Below are 17,375 nucleotides of genomic sequence, written 5' to 3'. Positions count from 1 at the left end.
TGTCTAGACTTGGGCTTTCTGCTACAGAACAAGAATGGAGACTTGTGGGTCACGGAAGCGGAAGTGCAGGTTCAGACCTCCAGTTCTGGCCTGGTGTCTCACAGTGAAATTTGCTCACTGGGTCTCAGTCAGGCCTCTCTCTCCAGGATTGGTGTTGAGCCGGTTATTTTAGAAGAGAGAACCTGAATTGAGAAAATACCCCTACCAGGTTGGCCGGTAGGCAAGCCTGTGGTTCATTCTTCTTGATACACCTGGGGGGCCCCAGCTCACTGTGGACAGTGCCACCCCTGGCCTGATGGCCCTGGGTTCTATAAGGAAGTGTTCCAAGCAAGCCATAGAGAGCAGGCCAGTGAGCAGTGCCCTTCTGTGGGCTCTGCAATGGCTCCTACCTCCAGGCTCCGCCCTGCTTGATTCGATACCCTACTTCCTCCAAGAACGGACTTTAATTCGGAAGTATAAGCCAAATAAATCCATTCCTCCTCCACTTGCTATGATCATGGTAGTTTACACAGCAATGTCAACCCTAAGACATCTGGTGAGGGCACCCCACTTCACAGACAAGGGAAGTGAGGCTCTGCCAGGCTGAGGGTGCAGCCTGACTGGCAGGTAGCAAATTGGGCAGTGGGGGTTGGGCTTCTCTCTCACAATCAGCACGCTACACTACAGAGGACTGAATCTGCAGGACTTGAATTACTGGTCAGAAGAATGGGTTGAAGTCATATCTCTCGACCTGTTGTGACACCCTGAACTGCCCAGAGGATTGTTAACAGATAACGATATGACTTCCAGAAGCTCAGATCTGCCTAAGAGGAATGTACTGCATGCACAACGCTTTCTGACTAAGAGTAAAGATGTCTCATTCCTCCTTCCAGTAAGTGCAAAGAGGTCTGATGTGACTGCTAACACTGTCACCAGGACAGGCACTACAGTCCTCTCTGGGCAAGCCTGTGAAGAGGTTCGTATATTGCATAACTGGGGTGGGAAGATATACACGAAATGAGTGACACCATCTCCCAGGCTGTATTTAATAAAAAGGAGGAAGCAAGCCGAGCCCCAGCATCCTTCTCTCGTCACGCTTGCTTACTGAGGATGCCCGTGTGAGCTGCCTCCTCCTGCTGCTGCCATGTCTCCCTCTCTGAGATGAGAGTACCCTTGAACTGTGAGTCAAAAATAAACAGTTCCTTCTTTGGTTTACCCTGTTCCCATCCCTGATCATGGTAGACCTAACCTTCCTTTCAGAGCATCTCTACCCATGAGCTCTACAAAGAAGGTATATCTGTACTGCAAGTGACGCTATAATGCTCTAAACATTGAGTCTGTTTTGTTTTAGTCCCCGAATGGTTGGTCAGTTTGTCTTATCAGAGTCCTTTGAAGGTCCCTTTACTTCATCAGCACACGTGAGAGAAAGCGAGCCCCAGTGTTTCCAATGTAACCAGAACAACCTGACTGCAGTTTCAACAATGTTTAGCCGTAAAGGGCCATCCTGGCTGTCAGGAGATACCACTGCCAAGATACAGCTCTTCCCTCAGTCTCCTCCTAATTCCTTGCCTACTTGGCATCAAGGTGGGGAACTGTGGTAGTTTAAATGAAGACAGTACCCACTGGGTCAAGGGAGTGGCACAATTAGGAGGTGTGCCCTTGCTGGAGGACATGTATTACTAGGGTGTGGGCTTTTTTGAGTGCTCAGGCTAGGCCCTGTCACTCTCTTCCTGCTGTCTGCTGATCCAGATGTAGACATGGACCATGACTGCCTGCACCATGCAAGCCAGCCCCAATTTAATGTTTTCCACTGTAAGAATTGCTATGGTTTCTTCACAGCCATAGAAACTCTAACAAGACAACCATGTTCATCACAGCAATAGACAACAAGTAGGACAGAACTTGGTACCAGGAGTGGGGTATTGTTGACTGACCCGAGCATGATGTTTTGAGGATTGTACAAGTGTTTGGAACTTAGAACTGCAAACGCCATTGACTGCTCAAAGCCTAAGGGGCTATTATGTGGGAGCTGACAGTAGTGTTCAGAGAAATGCAGATAATAGAGGCCTGGCTTGTGAAGTTTTAGGAGGACACTAAGACTATCAGGACCATTCATGTGATATATTTAAAATCAGAATCTTTCTGGTCAGCTGGGGCTGAAGAATCAGTTGTGATTAACAGAGACCAGCACCACTGAGGTAAATCTTCTAGGAAGGAACTCTTCAGGGTCAACACACCCCTCTGTGGTCCAGAGGGGACCAAGGCTGCATCTCAAGCTGCCAGATAAACTTAGTTTAAAAAAAAATCTCATGTGGTACTGGTCAGTCACATAAAAGCTACAAGATTAAAGCTATCATGGAAAGGACTCAGGAGAGGCCACTGATGAAGGTGCAGTTTCAGTTGCGGTGGAGACCCCAGGACTGTGGGATAACCAGTGGTGTGCGCTGTGGATGGCGGAGCCGGGAAGTGGGGGAAGAAGCCCAAGCCCTCTGGAGCTCAGGAGCTTAGAGTGAGCTCTAAATGTCAGACACTGAGGTTTTTACACTGCTGGATGTTGGGTTTGCTTTGATTGTAACTGTGCTGTGGTTCTACCCTCAAAGAGAAGACAGAACTTTAAAAAAAATTTTTTTTTATTTTATTTTACAGGACCCACAGTTGTGACTTTGAACTTTTAATGTATCTGAATTCTTTAAAGATTATGGGACTTTCAAACGTTGGGTGACGGAGCAGAGAGCTGAAGGCCATATGCAGATCACAGTGGGGCTTTGTTAATCCACATACACAATTGAAGGTTATAGACATCAGTACTACCTGTTCTGAGCAGAAAACAAGCCACCTCTTTAATAACACGTGGAAAGTAGGATTCTGTGGGACCTGGGGAGATGGTTCAGTGGGTAAAGTGCTTGCCGTGCAAGCATGAGGACCTGAGTTCAAATCCCAGCACCCATGTATGTAGACCCAGGCACAGGGATACAGTATTATGATCCCGGTGCTGAGGAGGTGGTGGCGGGATCCCTGGAGCTCACTGGCAAGCCTCATCAGGGAGTACCAAGTCCTAGTGAGAGACCTTTTCTCAAAAACCAAGGTGGACAGCACCTGAGGAAGAACACTGGAGGCTGGCCTCCGGTCTGCATGCACAGCACACAAAGGGTGGAGATTTTGTTTTGATTTGATTTCTTGGGTTTTCTTGAGACAGGGTTGCTATCTAGTCCAGGCTGGCCGGGAACTCTACATTCTCCTCCCTTGGTCTTTTAAACGCTGTGATCATAGGTGTGTTATCGTACCCGGCTTAAAACATGTGATCCACCCCCTGCAGGGTCTCTTGAGCTGCTGACCTGGGCTGGGGTCCTCCTGCTGGCACAGGATGGAAACAGGGACAGGACGTGGACACGCCTTAGTAGCAGTCAGCTTCGTTCTCCTCCAACACACCCACCGTGGCCAGCATGTCCTGCAGCAGGGACTGTGGGCTCTTCTCCACATGGTCGCTGCTCTTGGCCAGCCTGCCCTGCAGGCCCTCCAGGTCTAAGGCCCTGAGGATGGCTAGCATGGCCTCAGGATCCAGGTCCCCTAGGGGCTGGGCCTGCTCTCCTTCCCGCCACCTCTGCAGGGCAGCCTCCACTGAGGCTGAGTTGGGGCTGTCCCCTGCCTCCCGAGGGCTACTGCAGGGAACTGTCTTGTCCCTCAAGAAGAGGAGCAGGTCACAGGCCTTTTGGGCCACCGGTCGGTCACAGTCAAGCAAGGCACAAAAGGCAAACTCAAAGAGCGGCAGACGGCAGAGAGTCTGCAAGAATTCCGGGTGTGGGCGGGGAGAGGAGGCCCTGGGCAGGCCCACTGTATAGGGACAGTGGAGGCTGGGCTGGCCCAGTGCCTGGGTGAGGAACACCCGTGCCAGCTCCAAACCCTGCACTCGGACCTCCCAGTCCAGATCCCGGCTCACTGCCTGGAGAACAGTGGCCACGAACCACTCCGTGTCTCGAACCACGTCAGCATGGCCATCCCTCAGCCAGTCCGTGAAGACCCGTAACACAGCCCTTCGAGGGAAGCCCTCTGAGTCAGTGGACAGGATATGCATAAGGTCCATGAGTAGGCCCTGCAGGTTGGAGAATTCCAAAAAAGTCGGCCCGACCCTGATAACTTGTCAAGGATCCAATGCAGCTATGAGACCGCCCTCTGAGTGACCGTGATAGAGCATCTAGGGAAGGCTAAGGCACAGAACGGCTGGGGTCTCACACTGAATAGAAAGGAGAACGTGAGCCAGGTGCCAGCGTCCATCTCTCTGCACCCTGACTACAGCTGCCTCAAGCTCCTACCACTACGGCTCACCCAACCAGGAGGATGGCACCCTCAAACTATGAGCCCTAACGAACTCACTTCCTTAACCTGCTTTCTTCAGGAATTCTGATTCAGCAGCAAGAAATCCAACTAATACAGTGACGAGCCAAGGACGGAACCCAGGAGACGTAAGTACTCAGCCATAGCACGGGCCATGTGCTGCTCTGGTCCCTCAACACGATGTGTTCTGAGTTCCTCCAGCCCTGCCCTTGCTTATCAGGGTGGGGTGTCAGAAAGAGCACAGGCACTATGCCCGACTGCCCCCCACTCCTTGGTGGTCCCCCTCTCAGAAGCAGTTGCTACAGATTTGGCTAGCTGCTCACCAACTCCCTGTGTCTACCTGTTGGGCCTGCGAGTTCTCGGGGCTAGCGGGAGCGGCCTGCAGACCCTGGCTGGAGAGCTGCCCAGCGGCACCCACGGCACTTGCTCGGACGTAACTCTCTGGGTCTTGGAGAAGCTGGAGGGCAAGTGTGGGTACTTCTGAGGAACGCAGTGCCTCTCTGAAGTCAGCCTGCCCTGGGGGGGGTCAAATGCCACACAGATGTGATCAAAGGCCACTCAGGTAGTGAGAGCCCCAAAGCCAGCAGGACACATAGACACAACATACACACTCCTGTCCCCAGGGTGCTCACCTCCCCAGTGTCGGATCAGATGCGTCAGGAACTCCAGGGCAGAGTCCCTCACCTCCCAACATGGGCTGCATAGGCGCTTCTGTAGTATGGGGAACAGCTCTGTACCAGGAAGGGGAGGTCAGTGGCCTCTAGAGTCACACTCTGCCTTCCCTGAGGGACACCCTGCCCAGCTCCCAGCTGCCCCCTGCCCCACAGCTCCAACTTGATACAGCTCTGCAAGGAGCTAGGGTTACCTCCGAGAAACAGCAGGGCGTCGGAGCTGAGATCAGAGCTGCTGGGGGTCTTGTGTGGGTTCTGGAGCCATCTGAGTGTGGCCTGGAAGGCCTTCTTTAGGACCTAGAATGGGACAGGCTAGAGGGTAGGAGTAGCATGCTACCATGTCCCCGTCCCTGCACCACGCCACTCGTGGGCACAGAAACACAAGTTGAGTGCAGTCTAGCCTCTCAGACATAGAGACTGAAGGGGATGGGATGCCCCCCTCAGAAGCCCTGCCTGGGGTGATGGGACCTCTTCATGTGGATATGACATCAACCCCCACCCCAACCCCCACCCCAGCCTCTCCTTCTTTGGTCCATTCTGCCTGCAGCACCTGGCACTAAGTCTACACCCAGGAGCAGGAGCAGGGGAGTGCATGAGAACCTATCTTCCCCTAGTCCCCTTCCCTCCCTCCTAAGAATTCTGTGAAAGGTAGGGCATGCTGCAGACAGCAGGAATGCCAACTAGAGGCCAGCCAGCTCGGGCAACAGAGTAACATCCTGTCTCAAAAATATAAAAACAAAGCCATTGAGAGGAAAGAACTCCCTAGGACACTGGGCTGTATGTCTGTCATGCCCCTCCTGCAGCTCCATCCCTGGCTCCTCTATAGCTTCAGAAGTCTGCTGTGGGTCGGACCAATGCTGCTTATACTAAATGCTAAGTTGGGTCCCCCAAAACTGCCCCAAAGGCAGTGTAAGACACCAGAGAACCCTGCCCCCAGTTAATTCTGATTGGTAAAGGAAGATGCCAGCAGCCAATGGCTGGGAAGAAGAGACACAGGCGGGGTTTAGGGCTCCTGGGACCACAAGGAAGAGGAAGAAAAAGGAGAACGGTGCTGCACTGGGACAGCTGAGCCTTTAAAACGTGGCACGTGAGCGAGTCGACTGGAGTCAAAAGCAGCCCCAACAGAACACAGGAATTGGCAAGCAGTAACTTGGAGTTATCAGTAGCAAAGTGGATTCTAACAGTGTGGCAGGTAGGCAGCTGCCCAGCTATTGTGCTGCCTAAGGCATATTTAACAATACATTAAGACTGTGTGTCTTTCATCTGGGAAAATAAATAGCCGAGGGTGGGAAGAAACTCCCCCTTCCCCTGCACTGGAATTTTTTTTTTAAATATGTATATTAGAGAAGCCTTTAGCTGTAAGCCTCACCCAGATGGATCCGATCCTGGGTCCCATGCAGCCATTGCTACCAGTGTTGACTCTGGGGTCAAGGGTCTCTGTCCCCTCTTGGTCTCACTATGTGACCTTGGCTGTCCTGGAAATCCTTTTGTAGACGAAGCTGGCCAAACTCTAGAGATTTGCCTGCCTCTGCCTCCCACATACTGAAACTAAAGGCGTGTACAACCATACCCAGCTTGTCAGGGTCTCTTTGTAGCCCAGACTGGTCTTGAACTCATGATCCTCCAGTCTGTACCACATCTGTGGGGGGATCACAGGTGTGTACCAATACACCCGGAAAGGTCACTCTGGGCAGTGGCTTGGTAGCCTCTAGTGGAAGCATTCTTAAGTGAGAAGGTCCCCAGCTGTATAGCCTTCCCAGAACCCATTTACGGTACCATGGGGCTGGACTCTGGGCTCTCCAGGGTCTTCAGGAGAACAGCAAATACCTCCAGAACCAACTCCAGGGGGCCTGAAACAGATATGAGTAGAAACATCAAACCAACATCTACCCAGAGCCCACCGCCAGGAAGGGAGCATGGATTCCAAACTCTATGGAAGCAGGGGTCAGAAGCTCCCCGAGGGCTACCTGAGAGCCCAATGGACACCCCCAGAAGAAAGAAGAGAAAGTTGGAACTTAGGACCACGAGAAAACAGCACTCACTTGTCCCCTGAGACAGGGTCCCCAAGAAGTCAAGGGCTGCTCGCTGGACACGAACACAGCCACCCAGAGTCCCACAGAGACGGCCTCCTGCACTGGAGCTGGGGTCCGCTGAGCCATCACAGAGATGCAATATAGTCAAAGCAGCTTGCAGCAGATGCACCTGTGGCCAGGGTGAGGGGCACTGGGGCTGCAGGGGGAAGCAAAATCAGCAGAGGCCCCGGGGTCATGTGGCTCAATGACACAAGGCATACCTATACTCACCAGCATCTGCAGCTCCTCCAGGTGAGCCAGAGTCTGGCAAAGGAGTCCCACACAGGCTGACTTTGAAGCCAAGAGTATATCCACAGTCAGCAAGCTACCCACAGTCCCATCCAGCAAGCCTAAGGCAAAGACAACAGCATCCCTTTAGTGACCACCATCCAAGCAAGGGCTCTCAAGCTCAGGGCCGGGGCTGGTCAGGGATGCTGTCTGCCTGTATCATTAGTTGGGGGAGGTCTGCATGGGACTAGGGTAGCTCACTCTTCTTTGCCTAAGAATGGAGGGTTCCACCCTCCCTGCATACCTGGAGGTCCAGGGGCCTGAGTGGTAGCTTTCAGGATACAGGCCAGTGGCTGTAGGAGGACTCCAAAGGCCTGGGTCCTCAATTCCTGGGGACTGGGGACACAGTACAGGATGAGGGTTATACTCTGGCCACAATCTGAGCATCCTAGAGAGTCTATGGTGGCTCAGTACAAGCGAGGGTGGAGGCTCCTCTGAAACAGCTCCTCTGTAAGCTGCTAGTTAGGAACCAGGTAGGAGGAAGGGACTGACCAAGGCTTGGCCCTGCTATCCTCAGGGGCCCCAGAAAGGCTGGCTACACTCCCTGATCAGACTGACTGGGAATTTCCTGGCTCCTAGGGCAATGCCCAATGCGCTCATGTTGTGTTCAATGACCTGAGGTGTCCCTTTACACGTTACGCGATGGCCCACTCTGATGAACTGAGCACGCTTCCTCCCTGCATCCCACATTCGGCAGCCCACACCTCTGCACACCCCATGGGGTACAGGCTAGGGAGTTCCAGGAGCCTGGCTCAGCCTTATCGGAGGTAAGAGGACAGCTACAGACAGCACAGAAGTTAGCTTTAGCTCTGGGGTACCACAAACTTTTATTTGATATAGCTCTGTCTCTTGCTCAGTGTGGTATGGCCCATGCTGCTTAGGAGGTGGAGGTGGAATTATAAAGTTCAAGGCCAGCTTGACCTGAAGAGTGAGTTCAGGTCAGCCTGGGCAATTCAGTGAAGACTGTCTCAAAATAAGAAGAAAAAGAGAACTGTGGGTATGGCTCTATGACAGAACACCTGCCTAGAATCCCCCAGTGAGGAAATGGAGGACGTGGCTCAGTGGTAGAGCATTTGACTAGCATGTATAAAAAATGCTAAGTTCCATACCAAGTACTGAGGAGGAAAAAGAGAGACAAAGGGGAAGAAAATGGAGGGAGAGAGGGACAGGAGGAGGCAGCCAGTGCTTTAATACCTGTCCATTCCACCTGGCTGCTCTCCCACATGGCTGCCCATCCCACCTGGCTGCCCATCCCACCTGGCTGCCCATCCCACCTGGCTGCCTATCCCACCTGGCTGCTCCTCCCACCTGGCTGCCCATCCCACCTGGCTGCCCATCCCACCTGACTGCTCTCCCACCTGGCTGCCCATCCCACCTGGCCCATTCTCACATTTGGCTCCCGGTTTCCAAAGTTCCCCAACCATTATTATGACACTCTCAGCTCCCCCAATCATACCAGTGCTGAAGTTTCAGGGTCCCCAGGGCTAGAGGCCCAGCTTGTATGGGGCTCAGGCGGCTCAGAGTCTGGGCCAGCATCTCCCACAGGCCACAGGCTGCAAAATTCAACACAGGCGACCTGGAGAAAGAAAAAGCCAGGCCTCCATCAGAGTCTAACTGGACAGCTGCAATTATGCCCAGTCCTGCAGATGCCCTGTCCCAAGGCATCCTTAGGGTCCTCCCCATGAAGCATCAGCTGCTCTGACGCTTCACAGACAACGGTCACTCACCCCGAGTCCCCGCAGCCCCCTGACCTGGCCACACTAAGAAGAAGGTCCATGAGCGCGTGCACGGCTGGAATGGGGTCTCTCTCAAACAGGCGGGCAACAGGGGGACTTAGCCGCTCCCAGAGGACCCCTGTCCAGGGGTTATGGCAGCGCCCGAAGGTCGTAGTCAGGACATTCAAGGCCTGTGTGACCTGGGGGGTGGCTTTGGCATGCAGGGACTCATCCACATGGTTCACAATCTTCTGGGCACACATAGGCCAAGCAGCAGCTTCAGGGACGGGGGACCCTGGGGCTCCACCTTGCATGGACAGAGCCAGGATATGTACTAGGAGCTGGCTGGCTGCTGAGGCGACGAACAGGCTGGGGTCTCCCTGCAAGGAGAAGAGCGTGTCCACAGCACCTGGAGCGGGCAGCAAAAGGTCACACCGGATGAGGAGGCACACAGAGGACACCTATCCATCATACCCTTCGGGCCTTGGAAAGCACCGAGACTCCCCTCTGCTCACAAGGAAACCCAGCATGAGCCTCTAGCATGCTGGCTTTAAAGCCAATGCTTTCTTCTTTTCTCTCTCTTTTTTTTTTTGAGACCGGGTTTCACTGTGTAGCCCTGGTTGTCCTAGAATTTGCTCCAAACCAGGTTAGCCTTGAACTTATATATGTATGTTTGTGTGTGTGTGTGTATCCATCTGCCTCTGCCTCCTAGGTTGCACCAACACCAAGAAATTAAAATTAAAAAAAGACAAAAGCCTGCTGCAGGGAGAGAGGCTTCCCACACCAAGTAAGTTGAGCCGAGGCACTGGAAACAGCTGATTTTTACACACACAGAAATATCCCCTCCCTGCACTGATACCTAACTTTATTTCCACCTAAGCTGGATTTGGAGAAAAAAATAAGCAACATTTGCCTTTGATCCCAGAACCCTGCCTACTTCTGCCTCCCAGGTGTTGGGATTAAAGGCATGTGCCAGCACCGCCTGGGGCCAATGGAGCTTCTAACCAGTTCTATGTTACAGGACAAACTCAAGACTATTTGACAGGACGTAATTGCAGGAGCCATCCCAGACCCTAGGAATCAAAGATACATTTCCCTACAGTCACTGTGCTTATACTGACAAGCCTGGACCACCACCACTTTCTCAGCTGAGAAGACTGGATTCAGAGAGGTTCATGGGCTTCTTGGAGATCCCACAGCACAGGCAGAGAGACAGGAGGCCCTGTTGGTGAGCTGGGACAGGGTATGGGCTATACTCACCACTGTCAGCCAGGAAGTGCAGGGCGCTAGGGTGGTGTGCCAGGTAGCACAGACCCTGGATCCAGCCGCTGCGCACACTTGGGATGCTCCAGGCTGCCCAGCCGGGGGCACCTGACTCCCCAAAGAGCCCCAGCAACAACTCTCCCTGCTAGGAAGCAAAGAAAGCATGAGAAATGCGGAGGGAGCAGGGTTTATTGTTGGCCGTTTTCAGGACGGGAGAGTCATGCTTGGTAGTACATCCTTTAATCCTGGCACTCAGAGGCAGAAGCAGGTGAGTCTCCTTGAATTCTAGATGAGCCAAGAATACATGGTAAGATCTCATCTCAAGAAAGAACACATGGGGCTGGAGCGATGGCTCAGGGCTTAGGAGCACTGACTGCTTCAGTAAAGAAACCTGGCTCAGGTCCCAACACCCACACGGTGGCTCACAACTGTATAAATCCCAGTTCCGGGAGATGTGACGCCCTCTTCTGATCTCCACAAGAACTGCATGGATGTGGTCCAGAGACATACACATAGGCAAAACACCCACAGACGTAAAATAAAAATAAATACCAGGGGGGAAAAAAAAACACCAGATGTGGTGGTGCACTTCTTTAATTCCAGCATCTGGGAGGCAGAGGCAGGCAGATCTATGTGAGTTAGGCCAGCCTGGTCTATATAGCAAGCTCCAGGACAGCCAGGACTACATAGAGAGACACTGTGTCAAAGTAATAGTAATAATAATAAATGAAAGACAACAACAAAACAAAAAACCAAGAGGATGGGTGGAAGTGCCAGTTGGTTTCACACAACTGTTCCCGGACCCCATACCACCGCTCTGCCCTCCTGAGATGGGAAAGAGGTCAGAGGAAGAACACCACATTTCTTTTCTTCCTCCTTTCTTTATAAGATTTTTGTTATTTTAAAGTTCTCTAGTTACACATCTGTGGGTCTATGTCCATGAATGTGGAAGCCAGAGGAGGGCGACAGATGCCCGAGACCTGGAGCTCCCTGACTGTGGCAAGCAGTTGCTTCACCTAGAACACTGTGTTCTTTCCCCCATGCGATCCATGACCGTGCTACAGACAAAGCATCAGGAGTGTCCTAGGGGCCTCACACTGCCCTAGGACAGAGAGAGATACTCAGATGGTGGCCAAGGATCACACAGTGGGTGACAACAGGAAGTCAGCCAGCAACGTCCCTGGCAAATGTTTCTAAGTAGGAGCAATGTGGGATGACAGTGGACTTAAGAATCCTGGTGTGCTGGCCAGCCACAGGAGCAGGGCCAGCCACTGAGATCCAGGCACTGAGATGGCTCCTACTCCAGAAGAGAGGATGGCCGCCCTCTGGGGACAAGCACGTGGGAGACAAAGGCTCACCTGAAGGTACTCAAAACAGTCTTCCTGGGCTGCGAAGACCCCAACAAGGCGCAGAGCAAAGGAGAGGACCCTAGGGCTCACGTCCTGTGGCTTCAGCACATGGGACAGGAGCTCCATTAAGCAGGGATGGTCCTGTAGTAGTTGGAGGCTAGACTCTGTGGAGAAAAGACGTCCAGGAGAACAGTGACCATGGACAGCCTCTCTAGAAGTGGCTCCAACATCCCTTCCCCTTAGGATTAAGGAGTCCAAGAAAGATGGGTATGTACAACAATGGCTCCTAACCTGAACTCATTAAAGAGACCCCAAAGGCATGGTGCGACATGCCTATAATCCCAGCATTTAGAAGGTGGAGGCAGATGGCTCATGAATTCAAGGTTATCCTCAGCCACCTACAAATTCATGGATAACTTGGGTTACAGGTAAGTCTGCCTAAAAAAAAAAAAAAAAAAAAAACAAAGATGGGGCTGGAGAGATGGCTCAGTGGTTAAGAGCACTGACTGCTCTTCTAGAGGTCCTGAGTTCAATTCCCTGCAACCACATGGTGGCTCACAACCATCTGTAATGGGATCTGATGCCCTCTTCTGGTGTGTCTGAAGAGAGATATATGTTCTCTTCTGCTATATGTACTCATATACATTAAATAAGTAAGTCTTTTAAAAAAAGTGCTAGCTGGGCGTGGTGGCGCACTCCTTTAATCACAGCACTCGGGAGGCAGAGGCAGGCGGATTTCTGAGTTCGAGGCCAGCCTGGTCTACAAAGTGAGTTCCGGGACAGCCAGAGCTATACAGAGAAACCCTGTCTCGAAAAACAAAAAACAAAAAAACAAAAAAAAACAAAAAAAAAAAAACAAAAAAAAGAAAAAAAAGTGCTGCCCATGCCGGAAGGAACAGTTTTCACGCTTGACCATTAGATTGGCTTTCACTGCTTACATCTGCTGTGTTCTTGGCAATCTATCCATGTGTTTCTCAGTGGTGTGTAAAAACTTTGCCCTGAGACTGCAAATTCAACTTTACAGTAGATAAAAGATAACAGCTCATAAAGATAAGAACCAGCAAAGAGTTAGGGCTGTAACTCCACACAGAGCCCCTGCCTAGAATCCCCCAGTGAGGGGCTGGGGGTGTGGCTCAGTGGTAGAGCCCCTGCCTAGAATCCCCCAGGAGGGGCTAGGGTGTGGGACGTGGCTCAGCAATAAAATACTTATCTACCTGTAGTATCACCAAAGGAAAGAAGGAGAAAAGAAAGACAGAAAAGTAATAAATAAGGAGCCATTTAAAGACTACACTGCCAAAAAAAAAAAAAAGTTGAATTTGCAGTCTCAGAGTTAGATTTTTACACACCTCTGAGAACCACTTACATGGATAGGTCGCCAAGAACACAGCAGACATGAACAGTGGAAGCCAATCTAACGGACAAACGTAAAAACTGTTCCCTTCAGCATGAGCAACATTTTGGGGTTTTGAGGCAGGCTTGAATTTGTTAGGTAGCTGAGGACGGCCTTGAACTGCTGAGCCTCCTGCCTCTACCTTCTAAATGCAGGGATTATGGGCATGTAGCACCATGCCTAGCTTTTTCTTTTCTTTTCCTTTTTGTTTTTCTAGACAGGGTTTCTCTATGTAGCCCTAGCCTAGGACTCAACTCTGTAGACCAGGCTAGCCTTGAACTCACAGAGATCAGCCTGCCTCTGCCTCCTGAGTGATGAAATTAAAGACATGTGCCACCAGGCCTGGCCCTGGCTTTTTCCTTTTGTTGGGAAAGTAAGGGACAGTTGCTAGGGACTGAACCCAAGGCTTCACCCAGTGAGCTACATCCCATCGCTTCTTTGTTTGTTGTTATTGATTTTGCATTTGTGTTTGTTTGTTTGTTTGTTTTGGAACAAGTTCTTCTAATCCAGGCTAGCCTTGAATTTGCCGTGTAGCTGAGGCTAGCCATGAACTCCTAATCCTCCCACCTTTGCTTCCCAAGTGCTCTGCCATATCTGGCTGCCAGCCCCCCCCCTCTCTCTCTTGCTTTCAAAAGGATCAAGGTTGCCTTGAACTCACTGTGTAGCCGAGACCATAAACTCACAATCCTCCTGCCTCAGTCCCAAGTACCTGGGCTAATAAGCCTGCACCAATAGGCTCAGTTCTATTATGTTGGACATCTTAAAAATTACAGGAAACTGGGAGAGAGGTGGGAACTGCCTGCCAACGGATACCTAGCTACGCTGGGAACAAAAAGTTTACATAATGAGACCATTCACCCCCTAACTTGACTAAAGCCCACTCCACTGGCACACTTCATTTCCTATCCATTCATTTTATATGCATTTTCAAGATAGGATGTCCTTCTGTAACCCAGGTTGACCCTGAACTATGTAGCCCAGGCTGGCCTCAAATTTGTAGCAACCCATCTGTCCTGGCCTCCCAAGTGTTGAGATTGTAGACCTGAGTCACCATGCCCCGCTGAACTGGTAAACTTTGAATGGGTGGACTCTGTGCATGTGAATCATATCTCAATAAAGCCGTTTAAGAATACTTGCAGGACAGATGTAGTGGTACACACACTTAAACATGGCAGACGGAGGCAGAGCCAGGTAGACCTCTGAGTTCAAAGCCAGTCTGGTCTACACAGTAAGTCCAGGCCCAGCCAGGGCTACACAGCTGAACCAAAAAACAAGCTGCCTCCAAAAAACAAGATGGTTCAGTGGGTAACAGTGCCTGTCCTTCAATCACGAGGACCTGAGTTCAAATCCTCAGCACTCATATAAAAGACTGGGCATAGCTGCAAAAGCCTCTAATCCTAACTAGAGAATCCCAAGAGCTTCCTGGGCGGCCCAGTCTCCTGTAATAACAGACCTTGCCTCGAGGCAATAAGGTGGATGGAGACGAATGGCAGAAGATATAATGTCCTCCTGCCCTGCTCTGACCTTCCGAAGTACATGTCTGGGTGTGCATGCAACACACACACACATGCAAGCACACAGACATGTATCACACATATATAAAAACACGAGGCCAGGTATACTAGCATACTCTTTTAATCACAGCACTCAGGAGGCAAAGGCAGGAGGATCTCAGAGTTCAATGGTTCGAAGCCAGTGTGGTCTATAAAGAGAGAAGGACAGTCAAGGATACAAAGAGAAACCATGTCTCAAAAAGCAAAATACACAAATTCAAAACCTAATTACAAAAGTACAAGGCAATAAACCTTGTAGGATTCAACTAACATGTTACCTTTTAATCATTTTAAATTCCATAACTTAGAAAACAGGTGAGACAAAACACAAAAGAAAAGGTAAGGGCTGGGGTTGAAGCTCAGTTGATCAAGGGCTTGCCTGCTATGTAGGAAGCCCTGGCTCTATCCTCAGCATCTAATACAAACAGGGTGTGATGGTATATACCGCACCATCCCAGCATCCAGATCTACACAAGGGAGGACCAGAGGTTCAAGGTCATCCTTGGCTACGTTAGAATATGCTTCAAAAGAAAAGAAAAAGAACAGAATAAGCCAAAGAAGAAATGAAGGAAGGAATTAATGACAAGACAAGGCTAATGGAACCTGTCTGAAGAACATGATCAACCAATCAAACAGGAGAGGTAAAATTTTCATTTGCCCAGGAACTCTCATGCTCAAGGAAAACCAGTATAGCACTTAAAAAAAAAAAAAAAAAAAAAAAAGAGTCGTGTGCGCACTCCTTTAATCCCAGCGCTCAGGAGGCAGACACTGGCAGATCTCTGAGTTCCAGGTCAGCCTGGTCTACAAAGTGATTTCCAGGACAGCCAGAGCTACACAGAGAAACCCTGTTTCAGGAGAAAAAAAAAATGGAAACACATACAACAATGCCAGTGATTAAATTAAGGTCCACCCACACAGAAAGGATGTAACTCTGGCTGGCCTTGAACCCAAATTTAGCGTTGTTAATGTCCTCTTGTCTTGGCTTTTAGATGACAGGTCCCACCACACCCACCCAGAGATCTGACTTCTTCAAGACAAGCCAGATACATAGAAGACAGCAAAACAAGGTAGGTGCGTGCTCTGCAAACTCCTAATGTGAACTGTGGTCGGAGCCAATGGGACTGTCACTACATGACTCCACAGTTCAGGTCAGTCCCTAGTACTCCATCTCCCCTCTCCCTGATCAGCCACAGCCACAGGGCCTCAAGGAAATGAAGTAAAGACACCACGTGGATGGACAATTCTCTAAGCCGTGTCCTCACCTGCCTCTGTCACTGTTTTAAACCAGTCCAGCAGTTTCTCCAAGCAGGTGTCATCTGCCACCAGCTGTCTGGGATCTGCCAAAACAGCACAGAGAGCCGGGAGGAGCCTGGAGCATTCTGGGTCCATGATCAGGCAGGCAGTTCCTACAGAGGAAGGGAGAGGTCAGCCACAGATTTGATACCAACTACCCTAGTTACAGGCAGCCTAACTGGGGGATGGGCCCAGACAACTTCACGTGGACCAGAACTCTTTTTTTTTTTTTCCTGAGACAGAGTTTCTTTGTGTAGCCTTGGCTGTCCTGGAACTCACTCTGTAGACCAGGCTGGCCTCGAACTCAGGAATCCGCCTGCCTCTGCCTCCCAAGTGCTGGGATTAAAGGCAAGCCACCACTGCCCTGTGGACCAGAACTCTTAAGTCCACAAAGATGCTAAGCTCAGTCCAGGGGAACCTGGACAAGAGGATTGAGCCCTAGAAGCTGCTCTGTGGGTGAGGACAGGTTAGTCAGAGCCACAAGGCCTTTGCTGTCAAAGCCTGTTAACTTGGGGGTTTGGTGTTATGGGGTGGGGGTGTAGCTGTCTATTAACCTAGCTGCGAGAACAGTCAGGGGATCAGCCAGGTGCGCAGGAGACTGTTCACCCAGGCACCTGATCCCTAAATCCGTTCCCAACGGTCAAGAGAAACCTGGATGAGACAATCCTCCAAGCCACGGAGGAGTGCGCAGGAAGGTGGGTGTCACAGCCCAAGTCGATAGAGGCTGCAAGTGACAACCCCGCGGCCTCCAACTAAGTGTCTCTTCAAGACAGAAATATGCATCTTGGAGGGCAATGATTTTTGTGCTGTCTGGACCCTGACATGCATCGTCCGTACCTCCCAAATCCGGGTAAGAGGTGCGCTCTCGGCGACTGCGAGTTAGCCTAGGGGTTCTAATCCCGCCCCCGCATCCCTCCGCTACGGGAATTAGGCCCGAGAGTGCAAAATGCACCATTAGACTGCCTGGCCGAAGCTCGAACTCCGCCTTACCAGGATCTCCACCCCGGCCTGCGTGCGCCTCGCCCGCTGAGGTTCCGGTGTCTAAGGCAGGCCCCGCCTTCCCCTCCGCAAATTCCGCTTTACGCTGGCCGAGGCCCCGCCCTCCCCAGGTCCTGCCCCATCTCAGAGTTCGCTTCACGCAACGCGAGCCTGGCCCAACAGCACAGGCCCCGCCCCGCCGCGGGAATTGGCTCCACCTCGCCAGCTTCAAGTCTCACTCCGCCTTCAACGAGGCCCCACCCCTCAGACACCGCCCCTGACGGAAGTTCCTCTCCACGTTGCTATAGGCTCCGCCCCTCAGTGTTGCTCGGGTTTCCGTCTCCACAGGCCCCGCCCTAAGTCTGTACCACGTGACGGACATGGGGAGGGGTGTAAAGAGCGGGGTTGACGCGCTTGGAGACCAGTGATGACCCTGCCGTTCCGATCACCCCTAAGGTTCAAACCCTGTAAACGCGCTCCAGCTGTGTGCAG

The 17,375-nt window shown here is 51.4% G+C and overlaps 1 protein-coding gene across 12 annotated transcripts; it reads right to left on the bottom strand.

The window, feature by feature from the left end:
- Positions 1-2,591: 2,591 nt before the first annotated feature.
- Brat1 (BRCA1-associated ATM activator 1) lies at positions 2,592-17,208 on the bottom strand. Of its 12 annotated transcripts, none has more exons than XM_011240975.3 (15): positions 16,896-17,187; positions 15,875-16,018; positions 11,961-12,107; positions 11,679-11,833; positions 10,318-10,465; positions 9,070-9,466; positions 8,799-8,918; positions 7,587-7,678; positions 7,286-7,404; positions 7,025-7,211; positions 6,759-6,832; positions 5,177-5,279; positions 4,944-5,042; positions 4,652-4,827; positions 2,592-4,069 (listed from the first exon to the last, which is right to left on the bottom strand). In XM_011240975.3, exons 3-15 carry the CDS (start codon positions 11,998-12,000, stop codon positions 3,374-3,376), a joined length of 2,406 nt encoding a protein of 801 aa, XP_011239277.1. In that variant the 5' UTR covers positions 12,001-12,107; positions 15,875-16,018; positions 16,896-17,187; the 3' UTR covers positions 2,592-3,373. The 12 variants fall into 12 exon arrangements, 11 of the variants coding, with proteins under 11 accessions (XP_011239277.1, XP_030110301.1, XP_006504738.1 ...); XM_030254441.1 differs by having other exon boundaries at positions 9,094-9,466; positions 16,896-17,181; XM_006504675.2 differs by lacking the exon at positions 11,961-12,107 and having other exon boundaries at positions 10,318-10,462; positions 16,743-17,208.
- Positions 17,209-17,375: the final 167 nt, after the last annotated feature.

Source organism: Mus musculus, chromosome 5 (assembly GCF_000001635.26).
Source record: "Mus musculus strain C57BL/6J chromosome 5, GRCm38.p6 C57BL/6J".
In the NCBI taxonomy this organism is placed as follows: Eukaryota; Metazoa; Chordata; class Mammalia; order Rodentia; family Muridae; genus Mus; species Mus musculus.
The sequence above is the reverse complement of the archived record's forward strand: the minus strand, read 5'-3'. Positions and strand labels throughout refer to the sequence as shown.

Bases quoted from the DNA above. Each gene is read 5' to 3' on its own strand.
- Brat1 (XM_006504678.2), bottom strand. From the start codon at position 16,860: ATGGTGCATTTTGCACTCTCGGGCCTAATTCCCGTAGCGGAGGGATGC. The intron at 7,679-8,798 runs GTATGATTGGGG...CTGTGTCCCCAG, and splicing joins ACCCTGAAACTTCAGCACTG to TCCCCAGGAATTGAGGACCC. The intron at 4,828-4,943 runs GTGAGCACCCTG...GACCCCCCCCAG, and splicing joins TCTGATCCGACACTGGGGAG to GGCAGGCTGACTTCAGAGAG.